Source organism: Gracilinanus agilis, chromosome 2 (assembly GCF_016433145.1).
Source record: "Gracilinanus agilis isolate LMUSP501 chromosome 2, AgileGrace, whole genome shotgun sequence".
Taxonomy (NCBI): Eukaryota; Metazoa; Chordata; class Mammalia; order Didelphimorphia; family Didelphidae; genus Gracilinanus; species Gracilinanus agilis.
In genome coordinates, this window is record NC_058131.1 from 381,356,308 (window position 1) to 381,378,028 (window position 21,721).

Consider the following 21,721-nt stretch of genomic DNA (forward strand, 5'->3'; position numbering starts at 1 on the left):
CGGCCATTCCCCAAATGATGGGCACCTCAATTTCAAACTCTTTGCTATCACAAAAAGAGCTGCAATAAATATTTTTATACAATAGGTCCTTTCCTCCTTTTTTTTATCTCTTTGGGATACTGACCTATTAATAATCAAAGGGTGTGCACAGTTTTAGTGAATAGGCATTTCTTCCCCTCACCCCTTACCTTCTGTCTTAGAATCATTACTAAGAATCTGTTCCAATACAGAAGTATGCTAAGGGCTAGGCAATTGAGGTTAAGTAACTTACCTAGGGTCAAGCTAGGAAGTGTCTATTTCCAGATTTGAACCCAAGACCTCCTGGCTACAGGCCTGGCTTTCTATCCACTAAGCCCCTTACATGCCCCCCATTTCATAAGAAATCTAATTTAATTATAACCATGTGAAAAAACACACCATCGTTAATAAGAGAACTGGAAATAAAGCAACTCTGAGGTTCCACCTCACATACAGCAGATTGGTAAAAGTAACAAAAGGGAAAATGACATATGTTAGGGGACTACTGGAAACAGGCATATTGATGCTGTCATTAAAGCTGTGAATTGGTATAAACATTCTGCAAAGCAATTTGGTATTGTTCCCAAAAAGTTATTAAACTGTTTTGCATACCTTTTGACTAAACAAAATTAAGACGAGGCCTATTTATACTCCAAAGAGATAGAGGGAAAAAAAGAGAAGACAAAAATATTTATAGAAGTTCTTAGTATACTGGCCAAAATATGGATACTACAGTGATACCCATCAATTGGAGGATGACTGAACAAAAATTTCACATCTATGAATGACACAGATTTTGTTATGGTATAAGAAATATTACAGTTTAAGAAACCTGAGAAGACATATAGATTGAAGCAGAATGAAATGAGCAGAAGCTAAAGAAATTACAACAATGCTGTCAAAATAATAATTTTAAAGACTTAAGAAAAAAACTACCTGAAAGACAAGAATTCTAATCAACATGATGATCAACTATGATTCCAGAGAAATGAAGAAAGCTTCCCAACAAATACGAAAATTTGTTTTTCTGCACCATACATATTTCTTTTTTTTCTTTAAATCCTTAGCTTCAATGTATTGGTTCCTAGGTGGAAGAGTGGTAAGGGTGGGCAATGGGGGTCAAGTGACTTGCCCAGGGTCACACAGCTGGGAAGTGTCTGAGTCCGGATATGAACCTAGTACCTCTTGTCTCTAGGCCTGACTCTCAATTCACTGAACCACCCAGCTGCCCCATACATATTTCTTAAAAAAGATTTTTAGCTTTGTTTTTGTTTGTCTTTTTTGCAGTGGGGAAGAGGGAAAGGTGAAAGAAGAAAACACATGATTGAGAATCCAAAAAAAAATTAATTAAAAATTTTAAAAGTGGAACAAGAGAGATCTTTTAATGCTAGTCAGTCATCAAGCATTTAAGTTCTGACTACATGCCAATACCTGGAAGTCACTTCACTAAATGATTCTTAACAGGCCTAGAAGCATGATTAATTTCCTGGAATGGTTTCTTCACTCTGCAGTCTATGGTCCAGTGTTAAGATCTTGAGAAATCATATTGGCATTTGCAAAAGATATATAATATTCATGATAACAATTTTCCTTTCCAACCATGCAATTTTTGTTATTCAAAATTTCAAGAATTATATGCACAAAACACTTGCCACATGTTTGGTTCCTCATACCACCTTATGAGGTAAACAACTGTTGTATCTATTACTTACAGATGAGCAAAGAGGAATTGCATAATAAATTCATTAGTTTCCCAAGACATTAAGGGTAAAAATGGATTTTAGGAAAAAGTGGATTTCTTTCACTCTGTAGTTTACAAGTGTGCCTCATTTTATGAAATAAGCAAGTTCTCAGACTTTATTTTAAATGAAATGAAATTTTTAAGGAAAATTCAGAGAATATTATAGTAAATAACATTTTCAGTCATCTCCTGATTTATGTTATTTCTTTATAAACAGTTTTTCTTTAAAATGATGCGAATCTATATGCAATGAAGTTCTATTTAGAGAATCAAAAACCATCCTTAATATCTATGTTTCTGAGTTCTATGTTCCTCTCTTTTATAAAAAATCAACTTGAACTCAAAATATTTTGTAGGCCATGGCTAAATTTAATGGTTTCCCTAAAAGCTATCTTTTTTATTTTCTAATAGGAAAGATATTTTTAAATAATATGAATAATTTGTTTAAAATATTAATTTATATATTTAAATGTTTTCCATATACTTAAATATAATAAAAATTACTGATGTTATTACTTCTAAATAGCATACACAAATGGTAATAGAATACACTACCATTATAGACATATGATTTTCTTTTTACAATGAAGTTTTTGTTCACACAATGCTTTTCTAACTATTAATTTTTCCACATTGCTAAGATACTAGATACCTAGAATTTACAGCCTAATTTTCAAATTCCATACTCATTTTCCGGAAATGCTTCATTGTTTGCTATGAAACTAACTTCAAGATTCGTATGTAAGTTCTAAGCACTTAGCACTTTCTTTAAGGACGCATACATATCCTTCCCCAATCAAACCCAAAAGCATGAGTCCCTGTACAGTGTTAATGAGTATTTAATACCTTTTTAGAGGGCCCCTTGGGTTGATATTCAAGCTAACCTGGATTAATGAGATGAAGTATGTAAACACTTTAGAGGAAGTTGTAATAATCTGCCTCTAGAGAGAGTCGCTGATTCCCTGAAATAAGAAAAGTCCATAATAACTGCCTTATCCAACACTCACATGTTTTAGTCCTACTTTTTTTAAGTCATTATATAATTGAAATACCAAATTACACTGTAAACATAAAGTCCTCCTCGCATATGATTTGCATCTACCAACTGGCAGAAGTCAAAGTTCTGTGACTTCTGGTCTGGAATCAGGAAGATCTGAGCTCATTTCCAGGGACCCTGGATAATTCACTTAATATCTGTTTACCTCAGTTTCCTCAACTGTAAAACCTGGATAATAATGCCTAGCTTCCAGGATCATTATGGAAATCAAATGAAATGTGTAAAATAATTAGCACACTGCCTGTTACATGGTAAACATTACATAAATGTTAGCTACTGTTAGAAGTAGATAAATCCAAATAATATTCATTTCCTTTAATTTATAAATTTCCACTACTTCATGCATTTTCTACTAGTTCCAAAAATAAGGTTGAAGAGGAATTCTGCTTGAATTAATGTGAGATATCAATTAAGAATATATTCCTATTGGTGACATTGTAAAGGATACCTTTTCTACCCCACATATCCATAGTAGATTGTAAACTACTTAAGAGAAGGACCTTTTTTTATTCATTTTTGCATGTCCACATACAGCCTCCAAAATATTGTACAAAGATGTTTTTGCTAAATGGTGGTTGTTTTAAGAATGAGAATTCCTATTCAGAATCTAGATTCTAAACTTAAAAATTTTTAAATCACATTACAGTAGTTGTTTTCCCTGGTATTTTATGATCAAAAATGTTCTGACATTTATGTACTCAATCAGTAAAATAATTAATGTTCATAATAAGGTCTTTTAGCACTTCAAATCCTGAAATACTTCTAAATTAAGGATTAAACTATATTCAGTAATCTTACTGATATATATTTGGTTCTAATTAGTTGAAAGTTAGTAACCCATGTATCTTTAATATTTAAAGTAGTAACTCACTTGTCATCATAGCCAATGAACTAGACCAAAATCTTCTCTTAATATTCTAGTTAAAAAGTTTGCTATACTTAGGGCAGCTAGGTGGCACAGTGGATAGAGAATCAGACCTGGAGTCAAGAGGACCTGGGTTCAAATTTTGCCTGACACTTCCTAGCTGGGTGACCCTGAGCAAGTCAGTTAGCCTCATTTGCCTAGCCTCTGCCTTTCCATCTTAAGACAGTCTAAAATATAAAAAGTTTCATGTACCTCAATAGTTTTATTTATAATTTTACTTGGCAATTAGCTCTGAAAAAGAATAATAGATGCAATTCTGTAACTGTACTTAATATATTATATATTTTCCTCAAATACTTTTCCAGGTAAATTCTCTTAAAACATTTAAATCTGCTATTCAAGTACTCCCTCTGCTGTTTAATTAGACATAGTGGTTAATTAATGTGGGCTTTGGCACCACCTAATGGCAGAAAACAAAACTTAGATTCCTTTACCAAATTTTTTTGAGTTACAGTCCTGCACAATTACATTTGAAACAACTTATGAAATTGCAGATGTTTGTGATTTAATTCTTTAAATTATCAATGGTTTTTAAAAAATGTTAACAAATATTTTCAGCCCTAATGAAGCTTAGAATAGTGATAATATAGCCTCTTCTTCAAGTGAATATATGCCAATAAGAGGAAAACAATTTTTTAAAAAACCTATTTTAAAGGTAGCCTAATAACTTATCTTTTGATATTTTCATCTCTAAATGAAGATATTTTGTACAATGTAGCTTCTCAGGTTAAAAAAAAAGTTCTCAAAATAAAGTACTGAATTTTTTACAAAAATGAAAGGCTTTAAGGCACTTCATTTAGCTACTAAAGCCTGTTCTGTATTATTCTACAAGCAAAAAGATACTGACGCACTTTTCAAATCATAAAAATTTAATTGTTTTTCAAGAGGTCATCACCTGACCTTGATGTTTTTATGTAATATGGCAAAAAAGGCAAAACATATAAGACCACGTAAAACAGATATCCAATGTTTTAAGAAAAGGTATTTATTATTTACACCACTGCTATAGTCCCTTAAGAACAATATATATACCATGTTTATTTGAAAGGCTCGGACTTCTTTCAAATACAAGAACTGTATAATGTAACACTGTCAATAACGCAAAACAGCAGTCACATCACACTTCTATAGTGCAGGCTTAAGCATTGCAAGTAAATGACTTTAAAAACTGTATGGCTAGGTATTTCAATTGAGACATGGTGTTTGTATTTGGACAAGATTTAACTAGAACAGAACAAGGGCTTTTGTTCATGCTTTATTAGGGATGATTCTGTGACATGTCCTATTTGAAATTTAGTGCTTTTAAACTGCTTATGACAATGGTTTTTAGGCAGAAATGCTTCTAATGAGCCATTGGATACAGCTGGACTTTTTTCCCTTCAAATTTAGTTTGTCAGTAATTATTTTCTAGGAATTCACCTCCCCCACTATGGCACATTTGCCTTAGGGCTAGTGTTTTTCCAGTCTTACACAAAGAAACACTGACACACAAATACAAACCAAACTGAAACAGCTTGTATTTAGAAATCTAAATATTAGAATAGGGAAGGGAAATTATGTCTAAGACAGAAGGATAAAGGATCACGGTAATTTAAAAGGATACCAAAATTGGCTTCCTGCACAATTTTTTTGGTCTTAAAAATATAAAATAAAATCTTGCTTTCCAGTTTTCAAGGTGGGTTTTGGCCGCTGGAGGCTTAGTGAAGCAAAAACCTAAAACCTGAAGTTGTTTCCAAAGTTACTGAATGGCATCATTAGGAAAACTACTAAATATGTTTTCCTCCATTTTTTGTGGGAAAAAAAAATTACAATAATACCTTTGGAGCAGTGCAGAAGTAGGTATTATTTTTAAATAGTAACAATGAAGTGTACATAAAAAGAAACTGGTTTGTTTTCTTTTTTAGCTTATTGCTGTGATCTTCAAAAAAATACAAAATAAAATAAAATTAAAAACTGGAAGACCAAGTATAAGCAGTCAGTCAGTCTGGTGTTTGCTTCAGTGTCCAGCACTATCATCATATCTAGCATAAAAGCAAGGAAAGGTCCATAGATCTTAGTTATCTTCGGTTATGTGCCAATGCATCTTAGAACTACTGCCCTTGCTTCTTTGAGAGATACCTGTAAGAAATGAAATTATCAAAACTTAAAAGCTATCTCACACCAAGATTATTAAAACAATCCAAATATAATTCCTAAAAAAAGTTTTGGCACTTCTTTCCTTAAATAAATAAATAAATGAACGGATAGATAGATAGATAGATAGATAGATAGATAGATAGATAAATAGATAGATAGATAGACAAATAAATGAATGAATAAACAAATAAATGAATGAATGAATAAATAAATAAATGAATGAATAGATAGATAAATGAATGACTGAATAAATAAATAAATGGATGAATGAATGAATGAATGAATGAATGAATGAATGAATGGATGGATAGATAGATAGATAAATGAATGAATAAAAAAATAAATGAGTGAATGAATGAATAAATGGATGGATGGATGGATGGATGGATGGATGGATGGATGGATGGATGGATGGATGGATGAGTGAATAAATAAATAAATAAATGGAAAGGGTGGAGCTGTGATCCTGGGCAAATCACTTAACCCCCATTGCCTAGCCCTTACGGCTCTTCTATCTTAGAACTAATACATAGTATTGATTTAAGACAGAAGTTAAGGGTTGTTTTGTTTTTTTTTTAAAAACATGGCATTAAAATAATATTTAAAATTAATGAGGATTTGCTTGCTAAAAGTAGAAATAAACATTATGTGGATCTATTTTACAAGGGTTCTTGATGGATCTCTTTTCAGAATAAAGTTTTTAAAGGCATGAAATAAAACAAATAAGATTAAGGAAATCAAGCATTGCTAAAATATTTATCAAAATATTTTTAAAATTTAGCTCAGAGTCCCCAAGTTAAGAGCCCCTGATCTATTGTAATATATAAATACACTTCAAAGTGCTTTTAAAGCCCTTATTTTTCCTGGACAAGAATCACTGCAGAAAAAAAGAGCCAAAAGATCTTGATTGTAACTATAAAATGGGAAAATATACCCAAATAATAGAGACAATGTTTTTTTTCCTCCTTTACTGTCATAGTGAGATTACATGAGACTTCCATATGTGCATCCAAAATTTCTTTTCATTTAACAACTATAAATGGAATATCATGGTGGGTAGAAAAAGTATCAGTTTAAGAACCAGAAAATCTAGGTTATAGTTCTTGCTCTGTCACTAACTATACAATCTCAGCAAATCTCTGTAGGACTCAGTTTTCTTCATTGGAAACACGGAGATGATCACAATAAGAATAGCAATTCTGCACTTCTCTCAGAATACTTGTAAAAATTAAATAAAATTTACCATGCCTATGTAAGTATATGCTACACATATATCTATATGAATGGTTTTATAAACTGTAGCATCTTATAAAAACATAATATTGTTAAGTGAACAATGTTTTAGTATTTGCCAGAACAAATTAACTTTACTATAAGTCGTTATTAAATGTCATTAAAATACTAAACTGTAAAGATCTGATTAGATTAGACATTAAATTACTTGCAACACATAACGATCTCTTGCATTTCTCTAGTTTTAACTTTTGATGTTTTTAAATACTTTATTCTCTTTACAACTTTCCAGGCCTGATAAAATTATTCTCCCATCAAACTGCACTAAGCGGCTTGCCTAAAAGACATACAGCTACTTACAAGGTATAAGACTACAACCCAAATGTGTTAAAGGCAGTTCAGAAAAGAGGGTTTTACCAAAGACCAAACAGTTTCCAACTCAGAAAATCCTTGAGATAAAGGCAATAAGTATTTTTGTCCATTCTTCTAAACAGAAAGTTCAAGACAGGCTGTTTTTCTAAATTCTATAAAAGGTTTTAAAAACATGTACTGCTAGAGTATCAAAATGCTTAGAAGACATAGTTTCTGGAAAAGAGATTTCTGAGATAAGGAAAAAGGATTCTCTGTAGTTTCTAAACTGTAAAACACTTAAAGAATGATCCATTTCAGACAAAAATTAAAATAAAATATCAAGCATATCTTAAGTTTCCTAGATAATTCTATAAACATGTTAAAGGGGGGAAATGGAAATTGAGTACTTACCTTTCCCAATGTTTGTGATTCAGCTCCAAAAAGTCATCTAATTTTGCTATTTCCTTGAGGTATTGGGTTAACTTTAAAAGTTCTTTATCTTTATCTCTATTTAGATGAGCTTTCATAAAAGGCCTTATCTATTAGGAAACAAAAATTATTCAACACCTTAGACTGAGATGTAGAAATCTATTGGAGTCCTTTAAAGTTCTATCATTTACAAGAGATAATTAAGTTTATAAAAATTACTAGCCAGATCCAGACAAAAGGTCCTGGGTTCAAATCTGGCTTCAGACACTTCCTTTTTAATTATTGTCACTTAACTTACATAGCCTAGTCCTTGCAGTTCTTCTGCCTTACAATACACAGTATTGATTCTAAGACAGAAGGTATGAGGGGAGGGGAGGAGAGGGGAGTAGACCTGAGTCAGGAAGACCTGAGGCCAAATATGAACTTGGACATATAATAGCTGTGTGACTCTGAGCAAGTCACTTAACTTGTTGGAAGTAGCTATTAATGATGTGAATAAGGGTATAGATGTCCTACTATCAAATTTACAGGTTCACAAAGCTGGGTGGAATCATTAGCACACTATATGACAAAATCAAGATTAAAAATAACTAAACAGAAATGTTGGCAATGAAACTGTTTTATTTCTTGTCCTATTTTTTTTTTTAGCAACACATAAAAGCTCATGCCCTTTGGAGATTCATTCAGACAGACACAGCATCCAGAAATATGGAAGTATAGTCTCTTGTAGTCTGCTCTGGTCAAGCCACATATGAAGTACTGGGTTCCAGTTTGGGTTACACATTTTGGAAAGGACACTGATAAGCCAACGAACATTCAAGAAAGGAAACAAGAATGATAAAGGAACTCAAATCCTTGCAAACTAGATGAATAAGTATGGCTTTTTAACCTGGTTATGATAACTACCTTCAAATACATAAAGAGCTATTATGTGAAAGATGGATTCAAAATGTTATGAATGGTTCTAAAGGATTAAGGAAGAGTGGAGTGGAAATCTCAAATTTAGGAAAAACAAATTTAAGGTTGATATAAGGAAAATTTTCATAGTAATTGTTATCACTAAAATGAGGTAGTTAAGTTCCCCACTCCCTAAATATCTTCAAGCAAATACTAGATTATCCTTATCCTTATCCAATAGAGTGGATTCTTTCTACTCAAAGGTCACAATTTTAATACTCATTATTTAACATTCCTGTTGATATAAGCAAAAACTCACAATCACAATTATTGTTCTTGTGTTAAGATAAAATGTTGCTGAAGAAAGTAAATGCTTATACTTCCAAACACATGCTGACCTTCAGATACTTGAAGGGCATTTTCCCAAAAGCATATTATTTCCTTAAAGAGGTAAAGTCATCACTACCAAAAATATATTACATTATCATCAAGTACATTCTTTTCCAACCCTAAATTTCAAATGTGACTTATTAATTCAAAAGTTAGCATTCTTGTTCAGTGTCAATCTGTGAGGAAAGCATCAAAACGTGCTTTCTTTCTTTTTTGTTAAATTAACAATCTTTTATGTATTGCTAGAAAAAACACAGGGCAAGAGTTAAATAAATTTCATTGCCAACATTCCTATTTTATGCTAATAATCTGATTTTGCTTTTGGTTTGTGAGTCAAATGGCAATTAGCATATGTTGTTCTGCAGACTGCTTTCACAGTAATTAAAAAAAACTGGGATGAGTCAGTTAACCAAGGAGACATGACTCAAACATAGAGTGCATTAAGTCATAAAGTATTTTTAACTATCTTACATCTTATACCATAAATATGTCTTACATGGTAAAATTAAACTGTGGAAGATTCAACTACTCAAATAAAGTTTAGGGAAAAACAATAAGATGAGAAGGCTACATAATTTATGAATTTTTCTCAACAATTTAAAAGATTTTTTAGGTTGTGGTCTTAAGAATAATACCAAACTGAAAATAATTTGTAAAAATTAACTGCTCCATCAGTTTTCTTTGTGACTGCCATATCTTCTAGGTAATGTAAAAGGATAAGATGATTACCTTTAATCCATTCTGTGGGTTCATAAGAAAATTTCTTCCAATATCATCAAACATAATGGTATTTTTTTTGCTGTAAAACTCTGAAAATTTTCCCCATATAACACCAAGAGGTTTTACCTTAAAGATAAAAAGAAAGTTTTGTTTGCATATGACCTCAGTCTTTTTTTTTTAACCTTAAAGTCTTAAAAAGAAATGAGAACTATGACAACTTGTAATGCCAAATGATAACAGTGTTCATTCTGGTGACTAGCAAGTTAACAAATAATGATAATGGGAAAACACAGATTCACTGTTTCAAATAACTTCCAAATTCTATAATTAAAAAACTATGTTTAGATATTTTCCTCAAAATGAAAAAAACATAAAATCAATTTCTAGGTAGTTCTTTGACACCTAAACAAAATTCAAAGCAAAATAAGCTCTCTAAAGTAATAAGATGAAAATCTTCCATCAAATTAAGTAAATCTTTTGATTAATAAGAAAACTATTCATACAGTAGACTCTGAAATGTACACCAAGTAGAACTACTCAAATGGCCTGATATATGGACCTATACTGCTGGATTTTTCCTCTAATTCATCTGACATCCAAATCAGGGTACCTTGATTAAGATCATCAAAAGTACTTTAGAAAAAATTTTAGCTAATGTTTTTCCAATATCTGTTATCATAATTTCAATTTTTTTACTATTAAAAGTCATTATTTTGCCTTGAATTTGGTAGTGATTATGCATGTTAAAAGATAGGAACTAATTCCTGAAAGGTGTTAATAGATATAATGGTGGGTTTTTAATGAATATGATTGGTTTCAAAAATATTTTTAAATTCTAAATTTCCTTTTTAGCTCATGGCATTTTTTTAAATCCAATTTTATTTTCAGTTCCAAATTCTCCCACCACTGAGAAAGGAAGAAAAGCAAAACTATTTAACAACATGTATAATCAAGCAAAATGAATTTCTACATTAACCACATCATTTCGCAACCCCCTTCCACCTCAATATCCCTCAATGTGCACAATTAGTCTATCTTCTTTCTCCCTGGAAGTGAGTTAACACATTTTACTGAGTCCACTGGAACTGTGTTTGGTCATTATGCTGACCAGAGCACCTATATCTTTCATATTGCTTGTATTTACAAAAATGTTGTTCTCCTGGTTCTACTCACTTCATTTCAGTTTTCTCTGAAACCATCCCCTTCATCATTTTTAGAGCACAATAGTATTCCATCTTGTTGAGATATATATATATACATTTTTCTAGACAAATGTGATTTTCAGCATTTTTTTAAATGGTTGCTAGCTTGAATTTCTTGCTCCGAAAATGACCTATTCATATCATTTGAGCATTCATCAATTGAGAAATGGCTTTTATTTGTATAAATTTGAATCAGTTCCCTCTATATCTTGGAAATGAGACATTTATCAGAAAAACCTACTGCAAATATTTTTCCTCAATTTTTCTCTTACATTCAAAATTCAACTGAATTATTTTCACTTGTGCAAATCCTTTTTAATGCTATATAACCAGAATCATCCCTTTTACTTCCTATGAATCTATCCATCCCTGGTTTGTTCATGAATTCTTCCCTTACCCAAAGACTGAAAGGTAATTTTTCTGTGCTCCTTTAATTTACATTATCACCCATGCACAAAACTCTAATGACATCTTTAATATTGATAACTCCTGTATCTTTATTTTCTAAACTATCCTTCTCTCTGTCCCTCCATAATTATGTTATTCCTTGCAACCAAAAATGAAAAAGAGGAGCAAAATGTAGTTCAAATAATTAACAAACAAATCTGACAACATATTCAATGTTGCAGTAGACCTCTGCCCCTGCAAAGACAGAAGATAGTTGTATTTTCTAACCATACTCTCTGGGTCACATATGGTTAATGTCATTACACAATCATTTATGTATTTTATGGGAAAGGTTCTGTTTACTTCATTTTTACATCAGTTTATGTCTTCCTATGCTTCTCTTACAGCACAATAATATTCTATTCCATTCATGTATCACAACTATTTTAGCTATTCCCCAATCAATGGGCATCAACTGTGATTCCACTTCTTTGCTACCACAGAAAGTTCTCCTATGAATATTTTGCTGTATATGAGATCTTTCTGTTTTTGGTATGTGCCTAGCAGCAGGATCTCTGGGACAAAAAATATAATCACCTTCTTAGCCTAATTTCAAATTTCTTTCCATAAAGGTTGAACTAGTTCACATCTCTCTACCAATGGCAGAATATCAATGGCAAAATATCAGTGGTATTTTAGTGTTTTTTTTCCATAGCACCTCTAAAACTTACTTTATTCCCTTTTTTCTAATTTCCTATGTATGAACTGAAATCTCGAGTTCTTTTGACCTGTATTTTTTCCTATCAATGATTTAGAGCAATCTCCTAATAAAGTTCTTAGAAGTTTGCAATTTTTGGAGAATCATTTATTGAGACCACTCAGCCATTACCACATGTACTCATTGGTTGCAGTGTGGCATGACAGAATCCTGAAAAGTTCAATGACATTGATTCTCACTGAATATTCATTCTAGAAAAGCCTATTTATTTATTTTATTCTCTTCCACTACAAAAGAAAATTTTTGCCGACAGTTTGTCTTTTTACTAAATCTTTACCTGCATCTAAATTGCAGTTTGGTAGATAAAAAATAAACAACATACAAAATCATTATTTAAAGAGAAAAATGAAGACCACATTGGGACAATTCTAGATAAGTTTTCTCTTTGGTAACCAAGTGCTTAAGGACCATGACATGAGAGGATACAGTCCAGAGATTCAAATTACATATTTCCTAGCCATTCATGGTTTGGTCAAAATCTTTCTGAATACAATCAGAATTTCTTTTGGTATAAATGAATATAAAAACATATGCTTATGTAGATATAGATAGATATGCACACATCATCTGCTATATAATTTCGCTTTCATTTTTCCTAGACTTAATCTGCTCAGATTTCAACAGGTCCCATCCTTATCTTCTATATACACTTTAATCCAACTATACTAGCCTACTTGTAGTTTCTCAAACATGGCATCATATCTCCAGTCTCTATGCCTTGCAATGGATGTTCTCAATACTGGATATGTTTGCCCTCTTCACCTCTGCCTTCGAGTTTACCTGGATTTCTTTAAAACTCAAATCCTAAATTCTGAAGGATACTTTCCCCAGTTCTTCTCATTACTAATGCCTTCCCTCTCTGAGATTACTTTCTATTTTCACTAGATAAAGATGTTTTCATGTTGTCTCATCTATTTAAAGTTCTTAAGAGTAGGGGATATGCTTTTGCCTTTCTTTGTATCACCAGCACTTAGCACATAGTAATAAGCACTTAATAAATACTTGTTACCTCACAATATATTTATCTAATCCATCAATGATTTCATATATTTTAATCATTATCCCGCTTAGCCTCTGCCTATCCAAAAAAAAGATTCTTACTCATTTTTCAGTCTGTCCACATATAACTACTCTCTAATGTTTATTTTTTTAGTTGCTCTCCTCCAGACCTTCTCTAGTTCCATTATGTTCATCTTGTTGGCATCAAAAAAAAAAAAAAAACTGCACATGTAACTTGGGATGTGGGAATTTCTATACAGAGATAAGAAAATACTTTTGTTTTTAATATCCTTTTATTTTAATATGTAATATTTTGCTAATTTTTTTATAATGCAGCGCATTAAAACAACAACTTCACAGAACAAAGATATTAAATCTCTTTCCTGGGCCATAATTAATAGTCCACAGCCCTTTATTCATATAGATAGATAGTTTAGGGTTTTTTTCTTCATAAGTGTATTTTTTGTACTGGCCCAAGTCAAGACTCATCTGTTACTTTTCTGTCCATCTGCACAAATTCATAAGCTCTCTAATACATCAGTTTAGCTCTTTATTAACCAAAAGAACATCAAATACTTTGAATTATATGATTTACTTGGTGTGGGCAGTCACTTTGTTAACTCAGTTCAAAATTCATGTCATAGAAACAATATTCCTAGGGTCCTGCCAAAAAAGATGATGTATCTTTTCATAAGGTTCTCCCTTTTTTTATACAGTGACCCCTCACTTATAGTGGGAGTTATGTTCCAGAGACCTCTGTGATAGGTGAAAATCCACAAAGTAGCAGCGTTATATTTATTTTGTTATTTATAAATTTTTTGAGGCTTTATAAACCCTTCCCTCTCTCCTATAAACCTTTTCCACACTCTTATTAACTGAGCCAATCAGCACCCAAAATACAGAACACAACACTGTGGGTGGTTGCCTTTCATTCCATCAGCCAACAGTGTGCCACAATAAGTATAACTCCACAATACAGAATTAGATATATATTTTTTAAAAACCCACGATACAGTGAAGCTTCGATAAGTGAACCGTGATATAGTGAGGGACAACTGTACTAGTTTTTCCTTAAAAAACACTAAGACAATCCTCAAATCCTAAATGATTCAAAGAACTAAAAGACTTAGGCTTTTGACACAACTTCTTGGTCTCCTGAATCCAAAAGCCAAGAGCTTAAGATAAGAGTCAACTGGTTTCTCCTTCAACTTCTGACTAGATGATCACCATAGGCAATACAGAGCCAAGGAAGCTAACACAAATAAATTGATACTGTATCCCTGTAGAACATCCTTTGCTTGTTCTGCATATCTCAGAGCCCCAATATGGTTAAAGTAAACCTCTTTCTGATAACTAGCAGATGCTCTATTAAGTATCCCATTTGGCTCCAATTCCAAACATAAAGCACCAGATTGGCCAAAGTCAAGCCTGGCCCATTACACCAGCCACATCTTTTCTGTTCAATTCTTGGGTTTCTGTATGATCCACAAAGAGGATGCAATTGTTGTACCAGAGGCCTTCTAATTCTTTTAAATTTTGTGGAAACACAAACATGACAAAAGGCAAATAAATTTTCCATATAAAAATACTTCTTACATCTATTAGGCCTCTTCTCGGGGTATGCACTGTTATCATAGCAGCACTGTCCAACATGAAGGTGATCTTATAGTTTGCATTTGTACTTACTCCCAGTTCCTATAGACAAAAATAGCCATTAATGAAATGACAATTGTTGCAGGAAAACTTTTTGCTCTTCTTCAGAACATGGCTTATTTGTTTGTATTTCTATAGTATCAATACATAGGGACACTGGTTTAACTGTCATTTCATGCACCTCCAGTTTTCTATCCATATGACTAACATTCTACAGCTGATAAATCTTATTAAAGTTAAAAAGATCAATAAAAAGTATATAACTTATCTGTCCATAGAAGCATTATTTTTCAATCATTACACATTATAATAAATAAAAGAAAATCAAATTATAATTTTAAGGGACAAAATAGATCCAATGAATATTTTTGTGTGTTGAAAAGTACCAAATGTCAAATACAACAAATAAAAATGTGATTGCATCTCTTCTTACAGAACAAAAGCACTGTTTTTTATCTTGTTAAATATATTCTAATGATACTAATAGTACAAAACTGTACATTTTTTGTAGCTTTTCATAGCACTATTGAAATTTTGGTAGTTATAAAAATTGTTGTCTAGCATTTACCTTCATTTTAGCTTCAATCCACTTCATATTTGTAGCAGCTAAAATACAAAGGAGGGTAATACAATATGAAAAATTCAAATTACATAATAGTAAATTTTTCTATCTCTTGTGTAAATAAAGCTTTCTTCTGAAAAATGTTTGAAGTAATTCCATAAGATATCCATTAGTGTCTTAAAAGCACGATCTTCAATCTTTTAAAAAAAAACACCAATTGTTTTTGGAGTATCTTCAAGAAAGAAAATTCTGTACCTTTGTGGAGAGTAAATGATAGACTCTGAGCTGAAAGGAATCTCAGGTTATCAACAACTTCATTTTAAGAACAAAGAAACTGACTTCTTACAAGGCTATGTGATTTGTCTAAGGCCACACATGAGATGAGAGATTCAATCCCAAGCTGTTTTCTAGCTCTAATCTAGCACTTTCCACTAGAAAACCTCTGAGATCCTTCCCAGCTCTAAATCTATGCTATTATCTATTATCTATTACACACATCCTTTGCTTAAAATAATTACAAATGAAGAGGAACATTTATAAAAGTCAGATTGTATATTGTATATTCCCTTTTATGATTTCTAAGCCAAAATTTTGCACATGTCGAGGTAAATAGTTTCATCTCATTCATGATAATGCTACCAAACACGGTGACTGGTTATATTTTTACAATCATGAATGAGCTCCTATGTGTGCTGGCAACTTAGTACTACTGAACAACCATAAACAATCCTCTGCAGGGTCAACAAACATAGCACTTATTGAACCTGGCAGTCTTTACTAATGACATCTAAACTAAATTTATATCAACATGATAATTTCCTAACTATTCAGACACTTCTTATGTGGAGACAAAAGATAAGCAATAAGAGATATTTCAAACTTTATTTTAAGTTCCTATATGACTTCTTCTAGTCCAGAGGACAGTGGAACAAGTCATACAGATCACCACTAGCAAATAAACTTTATGAGGGCCAGAACAAAGTCTTATTTAATAATTTCCTTAAGAACCTTGTATAGGAGTGGCTCACTAGATTCATAGTCAGGCCCAGAGAAAGGAGGTCCTGGGTTCAAATCTGACCTCAGACACTGCCTAGTTGTGTAACCCTGTGCAAGTCACTTGACCCCCATTGCCTAGCCTTTACCACTCTTCTGCCTTTGAACCAATACACAGTGTTGACTTCAAGACGGAAGGTAAGGGTTTAAAAAAAAAAAGAACCTAGTATAGCACTCTGTCCATAAAAGATACCCAGTAAATGTTTGTGGAAAGAATATTAAACCATCACCAAGATCTTAGGAAAGAGGTTGGTGAATTAAAGTTTGGAGTTAACTTCAAAAGAGGCAAAAGAATTATTTCATACATATAACTAAAAGTGATAAGAATGTTTAAGGTCAATGGAAAAATTTAAACCAAATACTAAAATTTTGGGGGCTACTATCACTACAATGGAAAAAATAGTGAGGTAGACAAACATGCTGCCAGATTACTATACTGCTTTTTAAATTCTATATTTTTACATTATGACAATGTTCTCTAATTTAAAAAATTCTCAGAATGCTAATCTAATACCACGCTCTATGAAGAATAATCTTTCCCCCATTAAAATATATCATAACTTCAGAAGGCTAGAAGAACAATATAAAAAAAGGTCCTGATTTAACTACATACAAAGCACCATATTGTACCATATGAAAAAAAGAAAAAATATCTCACTCAACTTGACTTCACTTTCCCACTCTTACATAAATCCAAAGGAGGCTTCCTTCTTTAGTTTTGAATCACCTGATACTCCAATCTGTGGGCTTAGGAATTAGCATTCAGGAGGGTTCTACAATATACAAGGAAATCTTTAAGTAAAAAAAGTTGCTTACACCAAATAACTATGTCATAATCTTCATAAGCAGATGTTAAGAATTCATGAAGATATGGTCGCATTAATTCTACCCCAGTTTCTGCACAGGACCTATGATCTTGAGGGGAAAAAAAAGGAAAATTAGTGAAACAATTATTTATTTGAGATTATTGCTCTACAACTCTCCTACTTCTCATTTATTCCACCATTTAATTCCTCCTGGATACTACTAGAAGATAATCTTGTATAACCCTTATCTCTAACTTGCTTCCCAAAAAAAAACAAAAACAAACAAACAAAAAAAACAAATTCAAGTTCAAAATGGAATTGAAGGCCCTGTACAATCTGGCCCCAAACTACTTTTGCAGACTTATCTCACACTATTTCCCTTTAATGCAATCTATATACTATATATGTTGTTTAAATTGGATTTCCAAACCACATCGTGCCTCTCTGCATTGTTATTCACAATGTACTTTATATGGCTAGAATACTCTTCTTCCCTCTTTTCTCCTCCATGCCCACTATTGAAATTCTATTCATTTTTCAAAACCCAGTTCAACTACTGCTTCCTTCATGAAGTCTTCCCTTACCTCCCTGGCTAGAAGTGACGACTTTTCAAGGACTTCATCTCTACTTCTTTTATGTACATATAATATTCCATTCTGCATAATAGTTATTTGCGTTCATGTTCTATTTTTCCTACTAAATGAAAACCTCCTTGAAGGACAGTAGCCAGGTATCTCTTACTTTCAGGATTGAATAAAGTGTATTATAAATATTGGATGCTCAATGTCTGTTGAAATGAATTTTAGTGAATATATATATGAGTGAAATATTCATAAACGACAGAAAACAAAAAGCATGGATCCAAGTTAATATATAGTATATCAAATGTTTGCTAATGAAGAAATTAATTCTTTGGTTAAAGAATTATTCCCTTGGACTTTAAAGCTAAGGTTTTGGTGCTAGCTTCATAAATTCTAAAAGAACATTGTCCTTCAAGTAAAATTGCTCTCAGGAGCTACCTTTTGTTGAGTCAGTACGAACACAAACACAGAAGTATTTCAAGTCAAGAAGGGAAGGGAAGAAGAATGTAAAATACACAACTAAGTTTTATTATTATTATGAAAAAAAAATTTGCATTACTTCCATGAGTTCCTTGTTTAGCCCAAATCCAGCTTCCTTTGTTTAAAAAAAATGGACTAATTCACTGATAAAATTGTTTTGATTTACTACATATTGGTTGTAAATACACTTCTAATAAACAAGATAGTAGCATAGTATAATTTTTTAACTGTTAAATTTCCAAATCAATATTGACAAATTATAAAATCTGAGAACCTTCTTGAACATAATTAAGAAGCAAAATGATAGGGATATAAAGTAAAAAATTAATTTAAAATATTTCACATAAAATACTGCACTGGTAAAAAAAAGTTATTCCCCCAAAAGATGAAAATTCTCATTAGCTCACTTACCAAACAATGTATAATCAACATCTAGTACCAAAAGTTTTTTTCCTTCCCTAGGAGGATTCAAAATTTCCACTTTGTAATCTTTAACTCTTCTAGAAATTTTTAGCAGGTTTTCTTCCCTAATGAAAAAAAGAAAAAATATGGTTGAAATGTTCACTTTTCATATTAAATCTAATTTTTCTCTAAAAGTTACTAGGTACTCACCTATTTTCTACTTCAACTACTTCCTCTTCAATATCAAAATCATTGACAACATCATCATTGTCAGGTGGTGGGCCTAAGACATCTTCCTATAAACATGGAAAAGGAGCATAGCCTTGATTTTAATTAATATTTCTTGTCATTTTTAACTTAACATTAAATCAAAATTATCTATCATTTTTCTATTTTTAAAAATATACATTATAAAGTTCAAATAACAGTGAGCAATTTGAGGGAGAATGTCTTCCAAAACATATCATGAAAGATTTCTAAGGTTAACATATCACTGTAATGTTTGGCATATTAAATGTGATTCCTGTTTCAGCTACTTTAGTAACCACATATGGCTCTACATGAAACATCTCTATATATACTTATTTTCTGCTATGAGTTAATACCTTGCCTATAATATTAAACTACTTTTATTTACTGCTAGACTTTGACAGCCCTATCACAATTATAACTATGGAACAATAGTGTAATGTAGACTGTAACATCTTCAAAGGAACAAATGGTTTGTAAACATTTACCAAGCTCTCCTCTCGAGTTCCCATCATCATGATTTTAGTATTTGGTTTCAGTTTGAGAGCTCCAAGCTTAACGTCATTTTCTGCAGGTTTGCCTACAATACAAGCAAATGACTGTTTTTTCACTAAAGTTCAAAAGCCAACTTCACTTCCATGACACAAACCCTAACATAAAAAGCCATACAATTTCACAACAAGTGAAACTAAACTGGCATAGCAATCTGTTACTGTAAAGTAATAGCCATATGTCTAAAATATTAAAAAGCAGTAGCTGTTCTTAGTGCTATTTTCTTCTTTCCCCCATAAAATACCTTACCTTTATAAATCCATTCTTAATTAATTCAAAATTTTAAAAATACTCTTCAAAAAAGACTAAAGCACAATGCCCCCCACCCAAAATGGTCACCACTTCTGCTTACTACACAATATTCAAAGCTATTATTACAAAAGCTCAATGCCATAAATGCTATGAAAAGCCCTTTACAGAGTTGGTGCAAATATTGAGTAGAACACTATCCTCACTTTAAAAGATGAAAAGATTAACTAGAATGAATGAAAAGCCCAGAACAACTTTAAGAAAAGCTCTGAAGATTAAAAAATATTTTAAAATGAAATTAAAAGGATTTAATTTCACCTAATGCTTCTGTGCAAGAAACTGAATTCTAAGAAAAAAATAATTACAAAAAGAATAAGAATTGGTAATCCCAAGAGAATAAAAAGGAATCTTGTCATTATTTATGCCCTTTCATAAAGCTTTTGACATATCAGCTTACTAAAATGTTACAGGCTTATTTGTGCTGCTTAAGAGCAATAAAGCTTCCACTTAAAATATATATTCGAAGAGGAGGAAAAAATACTATACTATAAAGCAAAAGGATATTTACATATTATAGTTACATGCAGGAGAAACATACATATATATGCTTCAATAAAGAAAATTGGAGAGCTCAACACATTTATTTTAAAAATAAATAATTTTTTACCTTTAACCTTTAGACCAAGCAATTTTTGGCGTTCCGGTAGCACTCCTGTAAGTGTCTTGAGGGACTGCTTGAGGTCTAGCACCGTATCTTCTTCGGAAAGTGTAGTTATTGAATATTCCTGTCCACCCCATTTTATTATGAGAGAGAGAGACATCCCTGAAGCATGCGACCAAGCAGTTTAATGTCAAAAGACCTAGAAAGGAAAGTGGGCAAATTAAAAAATTTAAATGGATACATATATACACAATATCTTAAGATCTGAATAGTGTTCGACAATTCGGTGATGAAATAGTATTTAAAATGTGATAGCATAATACTATTTAAATAATAATGCTATTATTTAAAATACTGTTATTGTTTCTCTCTCTGCACTCACATACATCATTATCATCATATAATACTTAAAAAACTTTTCGTAAACTGAATTTTATTCAAAAATCAGGGTACACTAATTTTTAAAAATAACAATAGTTATTTCAAAGTAATTTCAATTGGCTAATAAAACAATTCAATTATTCCAAAATATAGTTCCTTCCCTCCTCCTATTTCCATTTATTATAAGCAAATGGCAGGATAAAAGTAAACTCTAAAATCGCTTAGTATTGGCATGAAAATTATCTGTAGTCATCTTCAACCTGGCACATTAGCTATAAGATCTATTATAACTATTTAAACAGACTATACTTACATTATAAGGAAAGTTGCTGCATAATAAATAATCTGAAATCACTATTAATATAAAGCAAGATACCAGATTCTACATAAGAATGAAAAACTATTACTTAGTATAAGATCAATTACCTCTAAAGAGAAAAAAGACAAATGTTTTGCTTAATGCCAATTGCTAAAGTGATTAGCATGATACTAGAACAGTATCACCATATTTGGGCACTCATATTTGTAAAGTGTAAAAAATTAATTTAGTAGTACAAACATTACACAATTAACATCATCCCTATAAATGAGATATTTAAATAATCATAAACACTAAGTGGCAGATGGCTGCTGAAATTCAAACCTGCTGCCCTAAGACAATGACTTGGGCAAGTTACTCTATCATTTTTGCCATCTGTACCACATGAAAGGAAGGCAACTAGATGATTTCTAGGGTTCTTTTAAATTCTAAATCTTATCATTCTCCAGGGGAAACAATGTATAAAGTGTACTGCACTAGAGTTAGATTTGTAATCCCAGATCTATTATT

The 21,721-nt window shown here is 31.7% G+C and overlaps 1 protein-coding gene across 1 annotated transcript; it reads right to left on the reverse strand.

Moving 5' to 3' along the window:
* Positions 1-4,703: 4,703 nt before the first annotated feature.
* On the reverse strand, positions 4,704-20,671 carry UBLCP1 (ubiquitin like domain containing CTD phosphatase 1). The gene is made up of 10 exons (XM_044661750.1): positions 20,518-20,671; positions 19,538-19,629; positions 19,011-19,096; positions 18,810-18,925; positions 17,348-17,446; positions 15,485-15,522; positions 14,860-14,958; positions 9,907-10,023; positions 7,873-8,000; positions 4,704-5,859 (listed from the first exon to the last, which is right to left on the reverse strand). Exons 1-10 carry the CDS (start codon positions 20,669-20,671, stop codon positions 5,832-5,834), a joined length of 957 nt encoding a protein of 318 aa, XP_044517685.1. The 3' UTR covers positions 4,704-5,831.
* Positions 20,672-21,721: the final 1,050 nt, after the last annotated feature.

What these genes read in the sequence shown, in the direction of transcription:
- UBLCP1 (XM_044661750.1), bottom strand. Translation starts at nt 20,671, where the DNA reads ATGTCTCTCTCTCTCATAATAAAATGGGGTGGACAGGAATATTCAATA. An exon ending in TGTTGATTATACATTGTTTG is followed by an intron (nt 17,447 to 18,809) that starts GTAAGTGAGCTA and finishes TTTCCCCTCAAG; the next exon opens with ATCATAGGTCCTGTGCAGAA. An exon ending in TTATGACATAGTTATTTGGT is followed by an intron (nt 15,523 to 17,347) that starts GTAAGCAACTTT and finishes TTTGTATTTTAG; the next exon opens with CTGCTACAAATATGAAGTGG.